Source organism: Thermobia domestica, chromosome 8, assembly GCF_964235325.1.
Source record: "Thermobia domestica chromosome 8, izTheDome1.hap1.1, whole genome shotgun sequence".
Taxonomy (NCBI): Eukaryota; Metazoa; Arthropoda; class Insecta; order Zygentoma; family Lepismatidae; genus Thermobia; species Thermobia domestica.
Genome location: NC_137461.1, coordinates 92,810,698 through 92,829,764, shown reverse-complemented (window position 1 = coordinate 92,829,764; position 19,067 = coordinate 92,810,698). Strand labels below are relative to the sequence as shown.

Below are 19,067 nucleotides of genomic sequence, written 5' to 3'. Positions count from 1 at the left end.
TTTTAGTAGACTTGTCCACCGCCCTCATTAGTATCCCAGCACGGCCCTGAGTTGGAATCAATAGTAATTGAAAGTTAGAAAGTCTCCTAAAACATGAATCGAATATCGGTTTTCACCTAACTTCATTTTTCCTGTACGAATGATAAACCTCAACAATTTCGAGTACAAATTTAGAATTGGAATTTGGTCGCAAGCATCCCATACCGTTTTCACTTTGTGAGTTTATAACACTGTTTTATTTTTGACCTATACCGTATGTGAGTGTGCATGTACTTTTTTTTTTTAATATTATAATCATTATCATAAATGTTCATATTTTACTGCTCCAAATTTGAGAACTTTCATGCACTCTGGTCTTCAGACAACGTATCCGTAAAAATGAAACGAAATCTTGATCTTTGAGTTTTATGTTTCATGATTACGCTAAGGAGCCTAATGGAGTCGCTACTGGTGAATAACAATGAGGAAATTGAAGGTATGAAGAAAGCGGGAGGAAACGGGAGAACCTCGGGAAAATGCAAAGCACACTATGTTTAATCACCACAAAGTTCGCTTGGCTTGAACTAGGATCCCAATAACCAAGGATGAGCGCTGTACAACTGAGCCACCGCATCCCTAACGTTTTCACCTCGATAGAAATTATTAACTGTACTATCATCTATCAACTGCAGTCTATTTCTTTCTCTCTCTTGTTTTCCTTCCACAACACTATAACGACATGTTTTATTATCACTGGGACTGTTGCCAACGAGATCATTCAAAATTCCACCAGATTCATGAGCAAATCCACTTAAATATGATTTGAAAATATCACAAGATTCCCGCTATTGGTCAAGAAAACGTGCAGTATTTTAATTAATTGTAACTTCATATATTTGGGAAATTACAAAGAAAATAAAAAAAGCTTGCAAACAATACATAATCGATGTTAAGTCATTGAAACTAAGGCGGAGCTATATTCGAGTGATGGTGGAAAAATTACAAATATCGATGTAAAAATTTATTTCATATTTGTTAAGATATCGTTAAGAAACCTACTTTCAGAATACAACAAGTATTTTTATCTGAAGTCATTACATTCATCCTAAAAGTGGTTTAAATTATACCTAAAAACCATGAGTTTTTAGACCCGATTAGTGCCAAAGACCTGTGTCTCGAGGTGTTAAATCATCGTCCGAATATACATCTTCAGCTTTGAAGTTGAATAAATTTCTCTGGACATTGTATCAATACTTAGTAATACGAAAATATGCAAAACAAAATTATTTCAGTATTCCTATACTCATCTTAACTCTCCACTGAGTGGTTCAAATTTGGACTTGCCTTTTCGAAATTTCCAGTACAGTCTTCAGCAAATATATAGTGTTTTTCTCTTCCTATTTTAATCACAAATACATTCTGAGAAACACAAACACACGAAAAATATTTTCACAAAGGAACCAGAGCTTATCAGCAAGCGACTAGTACGTGGTAGTGCGTAGAACAAAGAAAGAATATGTGTCATTAATAGTTACTATGTATTGTAAAAGTTAATTTCTCCACTTTCAAATACGCAAACGTCTGTAATACACTCCACCTAACTGAACCTAGACGGAGGAAAATACGTACAGAACCATGGGCTATTGAAACGTCATTTGCTTTCAAAATGTGTTACTAGTAGTTTTATTAGACTCCCAAAAATTTGCTATGCATAAGTGTCGAAAGTTTTATAGAACGACTTTGTCCGTCCGTTCGTCTATCGATAGGTATCAGAGCAAAAACAGTTAAGATATCGAAATGTAGTTTTTTGCAATCGATTCAACGTCTCAAAGACAGGTTTCATCTCCTTCGATAACCCTCTATTCAAACCGAAAGTGGTTTAAATTAGTAATTTCCGGTTTCAACATTTATCGCCAAAGAACGAAAACGGTAATAGATAACGTGAAGTGTTTTTTCGCAAACGATTCAGCATCTCAAGGCAACGTACCATGACCAAGGGCGCCCATGTTGTGGTTTCCAAGGGGGGGGGGGGCAAGTACAAGCGACGTTTCAAATACAGTTTCAAATTTTGCTGTAACTAATGTAAAAATTCTATTGGGTTTTCGATATTCCCAAGTACAATTTCCTCTTAGGGAGGGACAAGTGCCCCACCTTGCCACCCTAATGGCCGCCCTTGACCATGACTGTCCCGAACACTGCAAAAACTGGAAGTGGTTCAATCCCCCAAAACCTGCGTACGTCCCAGATTGTAACTAATCATCAGTAGATAAATTGTCAATTGCTTTGAAGTTTTCTAGAGAATTATAAACTTTCCCTCATACATGATTAAAATAATACGAAATTTAGCTTTTAAGGCTATTCAGCATCATCGCTGCAGTTCAAGGAAACTGTAAGTGGGCCACGACAATAGCCTTGATTTTATAAATTACAAAACTTTTACAGATAAATAATTTTCCGATATCTAAAGATAAGTTATGTGTAAGTTAAGCGTGAAACGGTATATTATTTTCTGTATTAAATTTCTCTCTTTAGCGATAAGCCGCACAAGAAATTGAAATTTAAAACCTTCAAACAAACGTCATTCATAAAACACATTGCAAGTGCCCTTTTGCCGTACACGAATTCGGTTGAAAGAACAACGCGTTTGCAGCGCCAATTGTGCCTCTAGTGGTTATTTTGTTAGTTTATACTTAATTCTGCGTTTTTAAACATAAAACAAAATGTGTGTGTGTGTTTAAGGTTTTATATAAATTTTTGAACTTCTAAAATAAGTGATATAAAAGGACTAATTTTATAGAACTATCGCAGTAAAAGGTTAACAGATTGCACTGCACTGCATTTACATAAAAGACCACGAACGCATAGCTTAATTATGTATAAGATTTTAATCCAAACATTAAGACAGCAATCTAAAGAAAACTTGCAATATCTAACCGGACGTCAGAAATAATGAAAACTGGGAAGATAACATTTAAAATATTGTTGTATCAAATGCATTTGCAAAATAAAATATGTTATTCATTAAAATAAATAAATTGTTGATATCATCAAACTTTTCGCAATTCCTATCATCATCAACAATACACTGACTATAAAGGCTAAATACAATTTACATCTAGAATAAACTGCATCCTTATTTCCTTCTATCTTTACTCATAGCTTGAGTCTTTTACTCCTCTGGCCAAAGAGAAGGCATAACCTTCTACAGCCCGCCCATCTACGGATGGGAATGAAATGCTTTATATATCATCAAACTATAAATCTCTGATATTAATACTACAGGTTCGTTAGTTTTAAAAAGTGTACGTAAGCCTATATGCTGTTGGGTAACATTAATCGTAAGTTATACATGGGATACATTTTTCAACATCATGTCAAGTCCGCGATCTCTCTTTGACGCAACTTTCCTCCATCCTTATCCTGGGCTAGACTTTTCATTTCTTTGTAGTTTTTCTTCCCTATATCTTCTATTATTTGGTCCGTATATTTTAATCGTGGCCTTCCTGCAGGTACTTTTTCTTTTGCAATTCCATCCATAGCTACTAACGTGATTTCTCCATGTCTCATAATGTGTCCAATCATCCAACCTCGTGTTTTTGAAATATTCTTCAATATATTCAGTTTTTACTTCTACTATTTTCAATACTCTCTCATTTAATATCTTGTTCGTTCATCTAATTTTCATCATTCTTCTATGGCACCACATTTTAAAGGCTTTTATTCTTCATTTCTTCTCTTGTCCTAGTGTTCATGTCTCGCATTCATACAATGCCACACTCGACACATATGCTTTCACCGATCTTTTCTTGAGTTCTATACTGATGCTTCCGGTTAGAAGTTTCTTGTTCCTTCTCCAAATACCTTTTTCGCCTGAAATATATTGGATCTTACATGTTTTTGTTTGCACCTGTTATCGCTCGTTATTTTACTCCCTAAGTAATAGAATATCTACACATCTTCCACCAGGTGATCTATTTTGATCTTTATTTCTCTTGTACCAATCTCCTAATAACAAAATAGTAAATATAGCTTTTAAAAAAAATGAAAAAAATAAAAATCTTTCAGTTGAACATCCTCGATTATGCACTTTAGACTAAGGTGAGACGAATGATAAAGGATCTTCACAACAGCGAAATTAAACTACCGCTAATTTTAGAGTTTTTCTGCAATATCTTCAAAACAAATAAAAATATTCAAAAAGCAGAAACGTAGTGAAGTAGACAATACGATTTTGCATGTGATACCTTTAGCACAATTCATCTATCTGCTTTTGGTACACCACTATTTACAGAACCCGCAAAAAATGCTAAATCTATCTACAGTTGCAAATCGAAAACAGATAGATGAGTTGTGATAACAGTATCGCATGCAAAATCGTATTGTATATTTCACTACGTTTCTGCTTTTTGAATATTTTTATTTGTTTTGAAGATATTACAGAAAAACTCTGAAATTAGCGGTAGTTTAATTTCGCTGTAGTGAAGACCCTTAAGGCAAGCGAATGATGATGGGTGGAGAATAGGTGGAATGAGAATGTGGAAGTAAGCGAGTGTATCCTGAGGAAACCTACGAACACAATTTTGTCCACCACAAACTTACTTGGCTCGGAATCAAACCAAGGACTCCACATACCAGAAGTAGGCAAGCGCTCTACCACTGAACTACCGTGCCCCCAGAAGAAAAAGAAAAAAACTCATGTAAACGGTATGGTTTCCTATTTGAGAACGTAGAAAATTTCCAAACATACATTCAATGAAAATTGTATTTAAGGCTCTAAGCTAATCTCATCCCTACTTCTTCTGAATTTTAGTTAATAGCTGAAAAAGGCAATGAATAGTATAAACAGTATCGAAAGTGGGCCAGGTAGCATCTACAAAATGCTATTAAAATAAACTAATAATCGACACCAAACCTTTTAGACTAGAAATTTGGGTGTGCAGTTTATGACGTCATCATTCTTGGACACCCAAATTTATTCACTATACAGAGAGCCTTAAAAACAATTATTACTTCATATAGTAGTGTTTTATAGATATTACCTGGCTCATTTTCTACTTTCTTATATTCTTTACTGTTTTTAAGTTATTCACTAATTTCTTTTTTAAAAGTGGGATGAGCTTAGGAAAGAGCCTTAAGAGTCTGGGAAAAATCAAATTCGAGTAACAGAGTTAAAGACAACTGACTTACATAAGCATTTCAAAGCGTTTCTGTACTACAAAGTGGACCAAAAATTTTTCAAATTCTGAGAACTTCTCTGCGTATATCTACATATCCGGACACGTATGCTGGCATGCGTTTCGGCAGAGGTCCAAACCTTTCCCCGGGGGGGGGGGGAGTTCAGGTTTAATATCAGGATAAATTATATTGAAATTTGTAAAAAATAAGCCCTAAAATTACACTAAATTTATAGAAAGGTCGAGATTTCGGGAGGAAGTGGGTATGGATCCTCAGGACCCACCCCGTGCGTGCGTTCCTGTACATAGCTGTCAGATGCAATAGGGCGTGTACAACGTACACCCACCTAATATTCTTGTAGTTCAGAGTGTTCTCACCCTAAATTTATGGAAGAACGAGGACACACGGTAGTGAGTATATACTATATTTTTTTTACACCGATTGCATTACAACTCTAATATCTGTTTAGTAAACTGAATATTGTCAGCCTTCTGCACGAATGAATCAGTTAATGCAAAAAGTGCTTCAATCAAACACTCTATTTTGAGAAAAAAAAAAGAAAAACATAACAATTTTGAATCTACCAAATCAAATTGAATCCTTTTCTTGTGTAAATAAAAATTACATTAATCGAATGCTGTATAGGAAAACCATTTTTATGATCATTGCCATGGTAAAAAAAAATAATAAAAAAAAACCGCTGGGGACTGAAGCCCTTCTTGCATGTAAATTATAGACGAAGCCTTGTATGAATGTAATTTTATTTAGTTGTTATATTTTGCTCTTTCTTAAAACACAAAACTGTGTTAAGACTTTTTTTTTTTTGCCATGTTCCAGATGTTGCAGGTCTACCAACCGAAGGACACTTAATCAATAGCTATTGCCACTAACATATAAAACAAATATAATTCTCCATAGAGAAAGGGATTCAGTCACTGACTCAAGCCCATACTACGTAGAATAAGCGAAGTCGACATCTGTTTATAAAATGTTATTTTTTTTACTATAGGCTTACCTAGTAAATACTATATATATATAGTACGTATTACTCTTTACAATAATAATAACAGCTTTTGTGCGTTTTTTTGCAATGTTTTTACTGTAGAGAAGAATACAGTCATTTTTGACTTCCGAGATTGTTTATTTTGCTGTAAGTCCGTATTTTTCTGTACTTTCTGATAATCCGACCTTTTTTTTGCGTTTCGCCCATACCCCCAGTCCCAGAGGTGACGGATTAGAGGGTTTCTACTGTGTTTTGTAATTTACATTTTGCTTATATATGTCTATTTTATGTTTCAATGTAGTAAGTGTGCTTCTTATTTTTACACGTATATTGTCATTCATTATTTATTTAAAAAAATGTTAGATTATTTTTAAAATTTTTTTATATAAATACATATATGCGTATGTGTATATATGTGCTTAATATGAAGGTACTAGATGTGATTAAACTTTTAAATATTTAAAATTATTTTATTTTATCTGGCGGAAATACAAAATTTCTGTATGCTGGTGTCTGATTGCATACTTTTAATTTGTTTAATTATCTATAATATTGTGAATAATTGAGCACAACATTTATTTTTTCAATATCATATCCGTTACTAATTAATTAATAATTCATTTTATGACCTTTCATTTAGTTTTTGCGCTATTGCTCGTAATTATATTAATTTAAATACCTGTATAAACATTCTGTAATTGGTAATTTGTTTTCTGATCAACCCAATAAATAAAATTGCTAACATCAATAAATATTAGGTAATAAAATAAGTTTGAAACAGTAACTACTCCCAATGGAGAAAGGATATTTGTGTTCCGTGTTGTTTCTCATTATTTTTGAGACTATGCCGTTTCAATCTGCAATACTAATTTATAGGACAAGTAGTTAACATTTGGTTCACTAACACTGATCCAAAGTGATAAGCCTAACGCAAAATTTTCGTCTGGCAACATTCTTTATTACCTTCCTTGGTAATATTACAAATAGCACCATATACCATCCAACTTCTCGAATATTCAACTTACTAGCCTCTTTACCACTTCTGACACTGAGAATACCCTCGATTATTAATTTATACATTAGGGATTCAACATATAAACTACCGTGTCCGAATTTCATAAACATGATATAAACAAGATAAATAAAAATACAATATGCATTTTCTAACACCAAATTCGCAGTTCTTCCTCCAAAGCATGTTCCATTTTTCGTGGCGATTTCCACTTACTTTCTCTTTAAATTCCATCTATTTTCACTTCTTCTTCTTATTATTATTATTATTATTTTAGTTTTCTTATGTGTATCAGGACCTCTAAGCTTCCCACTCTCTTAAAAAAAATCTTCATCTTCTTTTTCTTCCGGAAACCTTTTATTGAATATGTATCATTCAGCCGTATCTCAGTGGTAGTCTCTTCTTATGACTCTATAATTGTGTCCTTCGGCAGCGCCATAAATTCTCCATCGTCGCATCTTCATAGTTCCATCGTGTCGCTTGGTATTCCTCAGGTTGAGTATATGTTCCTCCCTGGAGAGGGTGTCTGTAAAATATGCCCCTCTTCTTGCTCCTCAATTGATTCTTTGTAGTTATGAAAAAGTAAGGTCGCTGTCATCTTCTGACGTACTTCGTCCCTTTCGGTAATGTCTCCGTTGTCTTCTTTATTCTTTTCTTTTTTTTACTGCTCCTATATTTCTCTGATCGTTTAGTGTTCCATCTCTCTTCATCTTGGGAAAAAAGCAGAGGCGGTATGTTTTATTACGATTTTGATTCGACATAGATGCTATCTAAATGTTGAAATACAATGAGGGTATGTTGCCTAAAAGATTGCATTTTTATTTGCATAATGACTCAAAACCATTGAAAAACATGACGGTAATAATGGGGGAGGGGGGGCATGGAGAGACCTTGATACCCAGCCAACCACTTTCTGAAAAAGAAATAAAAATATCCCCTTATGTTGTATTATAGGGAATTATACACGAAAATGCTCAAAAACCAAGTTTTTTTTAAATTAACAATTTATAAAACTCCCGGACTGCGGAAAAACTCGACTGAGGGGTATTCCAGACCTCTGTTAGATTCACCCCATAGCAGACAACCCTTAAATTAGCCCATGCTCAAAACACAATATTTATATGCATTAAGGCAAGAACACACACACACACATACTGTACATCGAAATATAAACTAGATGAATAATAAAAACATCGGTGTTGTCAACTTGAAAATTATTTCTACATAAGAAATAAAATATTTTTACGTGCAAAGCTATTCGTCAATTACTCTGTATAAAATGGATTTATAAACATCTACTCTTCAGTGACGGTATGATCACTGAAAAACCAGAGGTAGTATGCCTTCATCATTGAAAAACCAGAGGAGGTATGCCTTCATCATTGAAAAACCAGAGGTAGTATGCCTTCATCATTGAAAAACCAGAGGAGGTATGCCTTCATCATTGAAAAACCAGAGGAGGTATGCCTTCATCATTGAAAAACCAGAGGTAGTATGCCTTCATCATTGAAAAACCAGAGGAGGTATGCCTTCATCATTGAAAAACCAGAGGAGGTATGCCTTCATCATTGAAAAGCCAGAGGAGGTATGCCTTCATCATTGAAAAACCAGAGGAGGTATGCCTTCATCATTGAAAAACCAGAGGTAGTATGCCTTCATCATTGAAAAACCAGAGGAGGTATGCCTTCATCATTGAAAAACCAGAGGTAGTATGCCTTCATCATTGAAAAACCAGAGGTGGTATGCCTTCATCATTGAAAAACCAGAGGAGGTATGCCTTCATCACTGAAAAACCAGAGGTAGTATGCCTTCATCATTGAAAAACCAGAGGAGGTATGCCTTCATCACTGAAAAACCAGAGGTAGTATGCCTTCATCATTGAAAAACCAGAGGAGGTATGCCTTCATCATTGAAAAACCAGAGGAGGTATGCCTTCATCACTGAAAAACCTGAGGAGGTATGGCATACCACCGCATACCATCTCACTTCGACCACTGTATTTTGAGGAAAAAGTAGAGCTCCCTTGTAGTTACATGGTTAATGCAGGAGCGTCATTTATGGGGGGAAGGAGGGGCAATTGTCCCCCCCAAGAGTTTGAGGAATACATATACTTTAGTTGATTGTCTGCTAATATACTAGTACAAAACGTAAAAGTCTTATGTCAGTGGTGCTCTTATCCCCCTCAAGTGAAGGCTGAAATGACGCCCCTGGGTTAATGCCTGCGTTTTCAGAGCTGGAAATCCGAGTTCATTGTCTGTGAGGGATCATATGGTTCAAATCTTAAGTTAAATAGTAGCCCCACGTCTCATATAGCCTCAATGCTGGAAGAGACGCTGAATTCCGGTCAACAAACAGTAAATGAGGAAAAGTATAAGAAATATTTTGTCAGATGTATTGTATTATGCTTATGAGACAGGGAAATATAAGTATCACGTAAATGCGATGAAAATGCTTGAAGTCCAAAAGGTGCGTATGGAACACATATGTTTTTCGGGAAAAAAGAAATGTATACTTCTGTAAACTCATCGCGAAATTTTACAATGTATTTTAGCATCTCTCAAATTACTGAAAAATAATGAACAAATTGCAACATAACATTTTCAGTATTTACAGCATTCTACAGTATTACCTCAATTCACTGTTTTCATGAGATTTTGCACTTCATGAGCTGTACATACCAAAGTGTATCGAAAAATATACTGAAAAAATATCAGTTTATTGTTTTTATTGTTTTGTAATTATCAAACAAAAAAGTTACGTTAGGAGCCGCGGTGGCTCAGTGGTAGAGCGTTCACCTCTGGTGCGTGGGGTTCCGGGTTCAAACCCTACTCGCACCAAGTGAACTTTGTGGTAGACAAGCACCGTGTGCGTGGGTTTCCTCGGGATTCTCCCACATTTTTCATTCCACCATTTTACTCATTTCTCATCATCACCGTCTCCTTGAGCCTAACCGGCATAATCGTGGGACGTAAAACTCAAAAATTTCATTTCTTACAAACGTTACGTTGAGTTACTTTCATTTTATTACTCCTCATCAATGTTCTGAGATAAAAGCACGTAAAATAATGATAATATTTTATAATAATCCTCAATATCTTACTCTGCTTTTACGTATTAATTTTCGTGGGTAACTGTAGAATTCATCAAGGTAAAATAGTTAGTTTTTGTCTTTTATGCTTAAGGCATGAATTCGATTACCAGTACGTAGTCACGTGATTCACATTCTGCATTGAGCCACAAGTCCACGATGCTAAGAGGAAACGCTAAGCCGCAAACAAGTAAACAAATGAAGATAACTATTAAACGCTCGAAATTCTGGAAGAATTCCTTTGGTTTAGCTGTCATGCTGTGCGTACTGCTGAACCAATGAAGCTGATTGTCTCTATGTGTAAAACAATTGCTCAAAACTTTTCATATTCGAATGATATATATAATATGGTCGTTGTTTTCACGAACTGGCGAATTTAGTTGTTCCAAGATATTACGAACCGGCGAATGTGAAAAAAATGCACTTTTATTAGTTTATGTTACGAAAACTGTTAGGTACATGTGTACTATTAGTGTAGGAAAACTTAGAACTAGTGATGTGAGGTGGAAAATTTTCCGCTATAATTTTCCGGAAAAGAATTTCCGTTCTAAAAACAAATATCAGTAATCAAGTAACAATTCCTCAACAATCATAAAATTGATTGAATTAATGTATAGAAATGTTAAAAAGTGAAATATCGTTTAAAGAATCTCAAAATTTTCATGGCTCAGACAATTTTCAGTACTATGTAGGAACAAGTTAAACATTTTTTCATGAATCAAAATATTTTCTGTCTTATATGGAGAAATTGAAGAACTTTTTATGAGTCGGAAAATTTTCATCATTTTGAAGCAAAAAGTAAAACAACTTTTTGTGAATCGGAAAGTTTTATTGCTCTGTAGAAAAAAGTGAAAGGAATTTTCATGAATCGGAAAATTTTCATCACGATGTAGAAACAAGTGGAAAAAACTTTTCATAATTTTGGATATTATGTATAGTGATGTTAGGTGGAAAATTTTCCGCTATATTTAACTGCACATAGAGTTACAAAATTGAATTTCTGTAGAGGAAAGTTAGTCAGCAACAAATTATAATTTTCCAATTAGCTTTCGGGAACCGGAAAATTTTCTAATATTTCAAGTTGGGAAATAAAATTTTACACAGTGTTTCTCTCTCTTCTTCTTCTTCTTCGAGCTCCTTCGTTGCTAAGCGGTTAGCATACGGTTCGATTTCGAGCGGGAGCTCATGTAGTTCGGATTCCACGTTAATCAGTTGCTCCCATCGTATATAGTCTCGCTGCTGAAAGGGACGTTAAACTTAAAATCAACTTAATACAACTCCCTCTCTCTCTCTCTCTCTCTCTCTCTCTGTGTGTGTGTGTGTGTGTGTGTATGTATGTATGTATGCAAAGTGCAGAGAACATACATCGAGTTCGTAGAGTACAAATATCCCATTCTGTTAATTAAAGTTTTAATTTATTAAAAGTCATGAATATTTTCCGATTCATAAAAGCATACTCCACTTATTCCTATATCGTTGTTTAGCCCTAAAATTTATTGGTAATAAATATTGAGTTAAAAAGTTTCATGAAGTGAAACTCTAACGATTCTTCATTTCAAAAATGTTTCAAAAACTTCAATGCTTTCTTTCCTCAGAATCCACCTTTGATCTTACAATATTAGATTTCGTCAGTTTAATACGCATAAGACGGTTTTCTCATAGCTTTACTAATTTTATAGATTTACATAGGTCTACTGCAACATTTACAAATAAGTAGATATAATATAAAGTACCTACTGTAAATTTTTGACTACCTAAATTCGAGTTTAAGTAACTCATGAAAGCAAACACTGGCCATTTTCTGGAAAGAAACATTTACTTAATCATATATTAATTCAGAAGAGAAAGTGAAATATAACTAATAAGGAAGCAGATTTGTGGAGTTGTTCTTCCAATAAAATAATAAAAAAACATAAAAAGCTGCACTATTAACGCTGCGTTCTAAAAGCAACAAGTAATTTCATTTTAATTTACGAAATAAAAAACATATTTCTCTTATATATATACACACTTGCTCTATCGAATCGTCATTATTTCTAATACATTTTTATACATAATAATGGCAGTTTTACAATACAAATATCTGCTCTAAGATGTTGATTATACAAAACTCCAATATTGAAATTATGATTTATGAGTGGAGTATAAAATCATTTTTTCTTATTTTCTGTTACAAAAATAATCTTCATAAGGAACTTTTATGTAGTTATTTCATTACATAGGCCGGCCTGTGAAGAAATAGTGGAATTTCCTGTTTCTGAAATTGATAAATTCACAGTTTTTTTTTCAATTTCTTGTTACATTTTAAATATTGGAATGGGATATTTGTTTTCTACGAACTCGATGTATGTTCCCTGCACTTTACACATACACACAGAGAGAGAGAGAGAGAGAGAGAGAGAGAGAGAGAAAGAGAAAGAGAAAGAGAAAGAGAGAGAGAGAGAGAGAGAGAAACACTGTATATTTTTACTTCGCAACTTGAAATATTAGAAAATTTTCTGGTTTCCGAAAGCTAATTCGAAAATGATAATTTGTTGCTGTCTAACTTTCCTCTACACAAATTGAATTTTATAGCTGAATGTGCAGTTAAATATAGTGGAAATTTTTCCACCTAACATCACTATACATAATATCCAAAATTGTCCGGAATTTGAAAAAAAATTTCACTTGTTTCTACATTGTGATGAAAATTTTCCGATTCATGAAAATTCCTTTCACTTTTTTCCACAGAGCAATAAAACTTTCCGATTCACAAAAAGTTGTTTTACTTTTTGCTTCAAAATGATGAAAATTTTCCGACTTATAAAAAGTTCTTAAATTTTTACATGCAAGACACAAAATATTTCGATTCATGAAAAATTGTTTAACTTGTTGCTACATAACACTGAAAATTGTCTGAGTCATGAAAATTTTGAGATTCTTTAAACAATATTTCAGTTTTTAACATTTCTATACATGATTTCAATCAATTTTATGATTGCTTAGGAACTGTTACTTGATCACTGATATATGTTAAGAACGGAAAATTTTCCGGAAAAATGTAGCAGAAAATTTTCCACCTCACATCACGGCTAAACAACGATGTAGGAAAAAGTGGAGTATATTTTTATGAATCGGAAAATTTTCAGTTTCAAAATTTTCCGGAAAATTTTCATCACTGTACAGGACAGACAATTTTTCGATTCATGAAAAATTGTTCCGCTTGTTCCTATATAGTACTGAAAATTGTCTCAGCCATGAAAATTTTCATATTCTTTAAACGATATTTCACTTTTTGACATGTCTATACATGAATTCAATCAATTTTATGAATACTGAGGAATTGCTACTTGATCGCTGATATTTGTTAAGAACGGAAAATTTTCCGGAAAAATGTAGAAGAAAATTTTCCACCTTACATCACGGTTAAACAACGATGTAGGAATAAGTGGAGTATGTTTTTATGAATTGGAAAATTTTCCAGAAAATTTTCATCACTGCTTAGAACCGAAATCTTGTGAGATATTTGCAATATATTGGCAAAAACTGAGAAAATGAAAACCATAATTTCACGAACTGGCGAATGTAAACAATTTACAAAGGAGACCTTAAACGAAGTTCAGCTAATGACAGATAAGTTTAACAAACACATTCAAGAAAAGACTAGGATAAGAGAACTTAAAATTTTTAAACTACAGTGTGACTCAAATGAATCAAAGATCGTCGCTGCTTGCTTTAATATGGAACAGGTAATTGTATTATAAGCGAAAGCTATCAACCTGCAATTTCAGAATCTATGAACTTGCTAGTAAGGATGGAAATCACTGTTTTATTTGGAACATAGATTAGCAAAACAAGGTCCGAAGGAAATCGCTACTAACTTACGATGTTTTAGGTTAGGTTAGGAATTAGATTTCTGAGTTTTCGGCATCTATGGCCATGTTAAGCGTCACATATGAGGGATGACGTCCCTCGGCGAGCACACTGTCCGAGGATAGGGAAGGAAGAAAGAATTGAGCAAGGAATGAAACGGCCTGGGGCCTATATGTGAGGTACCATTCCGGTATTTGCCTGGTGTAAATGAGAAAACCCAGGAAAAACGTTTACACTTTTTCGACCGAGTGTCCCTGTGAGATTGCATTTATTTACAGATGGCTGTACTGTAATCTTCCATATTGGTTTCAATGGATGTAAGTAAATATCTTTATTTCCGTTGTGAATGTGTGTGCAATCATAAATTAGTTTTCAATTTTAAGATTGCTTCACGAAACCTAAAATATTGGTGTGTATACAACTTTCAATAAATGTATCAAGTATTTTCACCTTTTGATGTCAACAATGCTGCTTAGTATTAGCAAAACGTGCTTGTATACATTAATAGCAATAAATATCATAATAATATTTTTACGGAATTATAATATACAGAATGATCACAAAGTCTTGTTATCCCCTATGTATTACATGGATGTTATTGTATTATTATTTTTATTATTAGGTGCTGATATACATGTAAATCATGGCTGATGATTCCACTTCCACCATGGATGAATGGATAGTAGTGAGGACGTGAGCTCGCAAACGACCCCATACAGGAAAATCAATGAGAGATATTCAGTATGATTTAACTGTAAGGATTCAGACACTTTGCCTTCCAAAACCAATAATATTAGCTCTTTGCAACTGGTTGCATAAAAGATAAGCCCCGCTCAGGATATCACCAACACGACTGGGAACGTGAGTGGAGGCTACAGCGTCTGTCGAACGTTCGCTTAAAAAAGCTCAGTCGTAACCGACCACAGGAATTGGGTGTTCCATACTTGACATTACAAAAACATATGACGAAAGATTTGCAGTTAAAGACATTTAAACCTTTGTTTTGAGTGATAGTGACGTACCAATATATCAGCAGGCATGTGGGCGAATGCTCGATGTCTTTACAACTCTTCCTTCAAGAGGGAAAATGTGTTTCTCGGACGAGTGTGCAATATATTGCAGTTCTGATCTGGCCACGCCGAAGTCATAATCTATGATCTTGCGACAATGCATTATGGGGATCCATTAAACAAAAGATTGCTGCAGCATGTTATGAGACGGTTGACGAACGAAGGATGTTGCGCGACGTACATTTACTGCCATCATGCCACCAATGTTGAGGATAATTTCACATCGTACAAGGAGAATCGTACTCTGTTGTGGAAATGATTGTGTACACACAACCACTCAGGAAGAAATAGTAAAGAATTGTCAGACTACCTCAAAGTTGTGCTCTGGCATGATCCCACATTAATACAATGCGACCATCCATGAATATGTGGACACGAGTTGGAGGGTCCGGGACTTTGTGATCACTCTGTACTGTAGTAGCGTAGGCACTTGAATTGAAGTAATTGTTGTTGAGCTATTCGAAATTTACGTCACTAGTGTCCTTCGAATTGCGGAGAATATGAATTCGCTATTGTCTATTATGAAAACCGTGTTAATCAAACGAGCGATGAACTGGCGAATTTGTAAAAAAAAGATTTTCACGAACCGGCGAATAGATTCAAAGCAATAAATATCAGCTTACAATGTCAATAGTAAAGCAAATGTGTGATAAACTGTAATTTAAGATATCATTCATTAATCTCTATTAATATTTTTCATTTATGTATTTTTTAAAATATAGATTCGATAGTGAATAAAATTATCCATTTTTTAAGTTTGATTTTTTCAAAGCCATATTTTTGTACATTCGCCAGTTCATGATACCTTGGAACAACTAAATTCGCCAGTTCATGGAAACAACGACGACATATTCATATTCCTCATAAAATAGGAACATTTTCATTAATAAAGTGTGCAACATTCAGAATTTAAGTCTCAAGAACAAATTTTATATGAAATGAAATGAAATCTTTGAGTTTTACGTCCCACGGTTATGCCGGCTAGGCTAAAGGAGACGGTGATGATGAGTAATGAATGAAACGGTGGAATGAAGAAAGTGGGAGGAAACGGGATAACCCCGAGAAAACCCACGCACACAGTGTTTGTCCACCACAAAGTTCACTTGGCGAGGGCTGGGATCGAACGCGGGACCACTGAGCCACCGCGGCCCCGTAAGAACAAATTTTAAAGAATCATTGTTGAGTGACTAAGATTAAATTTCAAAGTTTAAAATGAGTTGTGTATAATTTTAGGAACAAGTTGTTAAGTAAATTAAAGAACTATATTTTTGAAAAGTTAAATTCTTTCCTTCTCTCTGACAAGTATTTCCTTGTCTCTGAAAATACTCTCTCTCTCTCTCTCTCTGATAACGATTCTCTTCTCTCTGAAAACTATTTCCCTCTTTGTAAAAACTATTTTCTTCTTTCTGGAAACTATTTCTCACTCTCTGAAAACTATATCCATCTCTCTGAAAACTATTTCCCTCTACTGAAAACTATTTTCTTCTCTCTGAAAACTATTTTCTTCTTTCTAAAAACTATATTCCTCTCTCTGAAAACTACTTCCTCCTTTCTGAAAACTAGTCTTCTCTCTCTGAAAACTATTTTTCCCTTCTGAAAACTATGTGTCCCTTTCTAAAAACTATTTCTCTCTGTCTGAAAACTACTTTGTTCTTTTTGAAAACAGGTGTCCTCTTTCTAAAATCTATTTTCTTCTCTCTGAAAACTATTTTCCAGTCTCTGAAACTATGTCCCAATCTCTGAAAACTATTTTCTTCTCTCTGAAAACTATTTCCCACTCTCTGAAAACTAAGACTCTCTCTCTAAAAACTATTTATCTTTCTCTGTCTCTGAAAACTATTTCAATTTCTCTCTCTCTGAAAACTACTTCGTTCTTTCTAGAAACTAGTCTCCTCTTTCTTCCTAAAATCTCTTTTCTTCTCTCTGAAAACTATTTCCCAGTCTCTGAAAACTATTTCCCTCTTCTGAAAAATATTTTCTTCTCTCTGAAAAATATTTTCTTCTTTCTAAGAACTATTTTCTTCTCTCTGAAAACTACTTCTTCCTTTCTGGAAACTAGTCTCCTTTTTCTCTCTGAAAACTATTTTCATCTCTCTAAAAACTATTTTCCACTCTCTGAAAACTATGTGTCTCTCTCTGAAAACTATTTCCCTCTCTTTGAAAGCACAATTATTTATTTATTTGTAAATTTTATCTTAGAAGACAGATTTTCATGAAACGAAAATAGTTTACTCGTTTTGGATGCATGAAAGTGATTCTTGACTTTGAGAAATATCTAAATTAAGGTTCTCCATTCTTGTCCCTAACAGTGGAACAGAGCTAACAGTGTGCATTTGTGTGTGTAATCTTGACTTCGTTTCCCGGATGGAGAACACTCAACATATTAGGATGGTTCCAAGTCCATGTTTTATATAGCCTCCGTGCTGAAACGGAATGCAGAAAAGTAGCTCTAAACTTCAACAAACATAGAGCATCATACAAACCGACTTTGCGAAAACTCAGATTAAGTAGACTTTCTGATAGCGGCATAAAAATTCTTGTTTCATCCATTGAGCCAAGCTTGTTCTTCTAGATACTGAATATAAAAGAAAATGTAAAAAAAAAAAAAAAAAAAAAACCGAAGTATTAAAAAAAAGTTGTAATAACTTTAAAAACTAATAATAATATAATTGGAATAGATTTGAATTTAAAGTTTATGCAACGCGACGGTATTTTTTAAAAGTAAAATAAACATTTCATATAATATCTGAATACTTGCCCATGTCACGGCTACAGCTAGCGACATTGCCATCTGGTTCTTCCAGCACGTGACCCTCGTCGTCATTATTTTCGTTGTTCGCCACTGTGGACCGTAGCGTCGTCACATTCACTCTCGAAATCCCAACAACAACAACTCAAACACTACCTGGCAGAGAGCGTGTGTAGGTACGGGTTGTGTGTAACAGCATCCACCACACGATCAGGTGGGAAACTGAGATGCCGTGAGTTAACTTCCCGCCTAACGAGAGGGAACACCATGCGACAGCATCAGTGGAGGGTCGCTTATGCGCATGATCTCCTGACAGAGAGAAAGAGAGAAAGGAGAGATTATATCTCGTCGCTCTTCCGACAAGTTCATCTCAATTTGTTTGTCCCCGCTGTGCTGAGCTGGATAGAGCCTTCTAGTTTCTATTATATCCTCTACCTTATTATTGCTTCCGCACGCATTTCCTGTTAGTCCTTAGTGTAAGCTATCTCTATCTAATTTTTTATCTATTCCGTTCTTCAAAATAAGACACTCACACGTGGCATATATATTTCTACGCAAATAATGTGGAAACTTAACGGAAGTAGTTCATTTTTATTGTTATTAAGCACTAAGCTGTCAATATTGACGAATAACAAATATATTTAGTGTAGTTCATATTATCGTTTCTCTAACTGTCTTCCGCGGACCACAAGTGGATCTTGAGATTTGCAGTTATATTTTTCTTAGATTCGGAAGTTAGAGGCACAAGTGAATTTCGTATAACAATTCAAATGATGTTTGGAAATTACGTAAGCCCGCGTGTTTTACTTTCTCTCCCAGGAATGACATTTTAGTAGGGCTAACATGATAGCTAATTGTGAGATAAATTTGATAAAGTTGCCGTGGTTATCGCGCAGCTTTAATTTTTGTCTACAGAAAATAGGTTTGTTAGGTTTTCTCGAGAACTACGCATGAGTAAGGGCGTAATTTGAGGAGGGCAGCGACGTTATTGCCTCCCCCTGAGTTTGAAAATAAATTGTATACTAATATACTAAGAAAAAACGTGAAACTCTTATGTCGGTTGGCGGTCTTGCCTCCTTCTCTTGGGAACATTTGAAATTATGCTTCTGTCCATGAGGGTTTACACTCACTCATCGCGT

At 34.6% G+C, this 19,067-nt stretch overlaps 1 protein-coding gene across 1 annotated transcript in view; it reads right to left on the bottom strand.

The window, feature by feature from the left end:
* Positions 1-18,200, bottom strand: part of LOC145693074 (ras-like protein family member 10B) — a 348,853-nt gene extending 330,653 nt beyond the window's left edge. The window contains exon 1 of the mRNA XM_081768755.1: positions 17,938-18,200. Coding sequence (XP_081624881.1) covers positions 17,938-17,941 — 4 coding nt within the window. The 5' untranslated portion in view covers positions 17,942-18,200. The remainder of the gene's footprint in view (positions 1-17,937) is intronic.
* Positions 18,201-19,067: the final 867 nt, after the last annotated feature.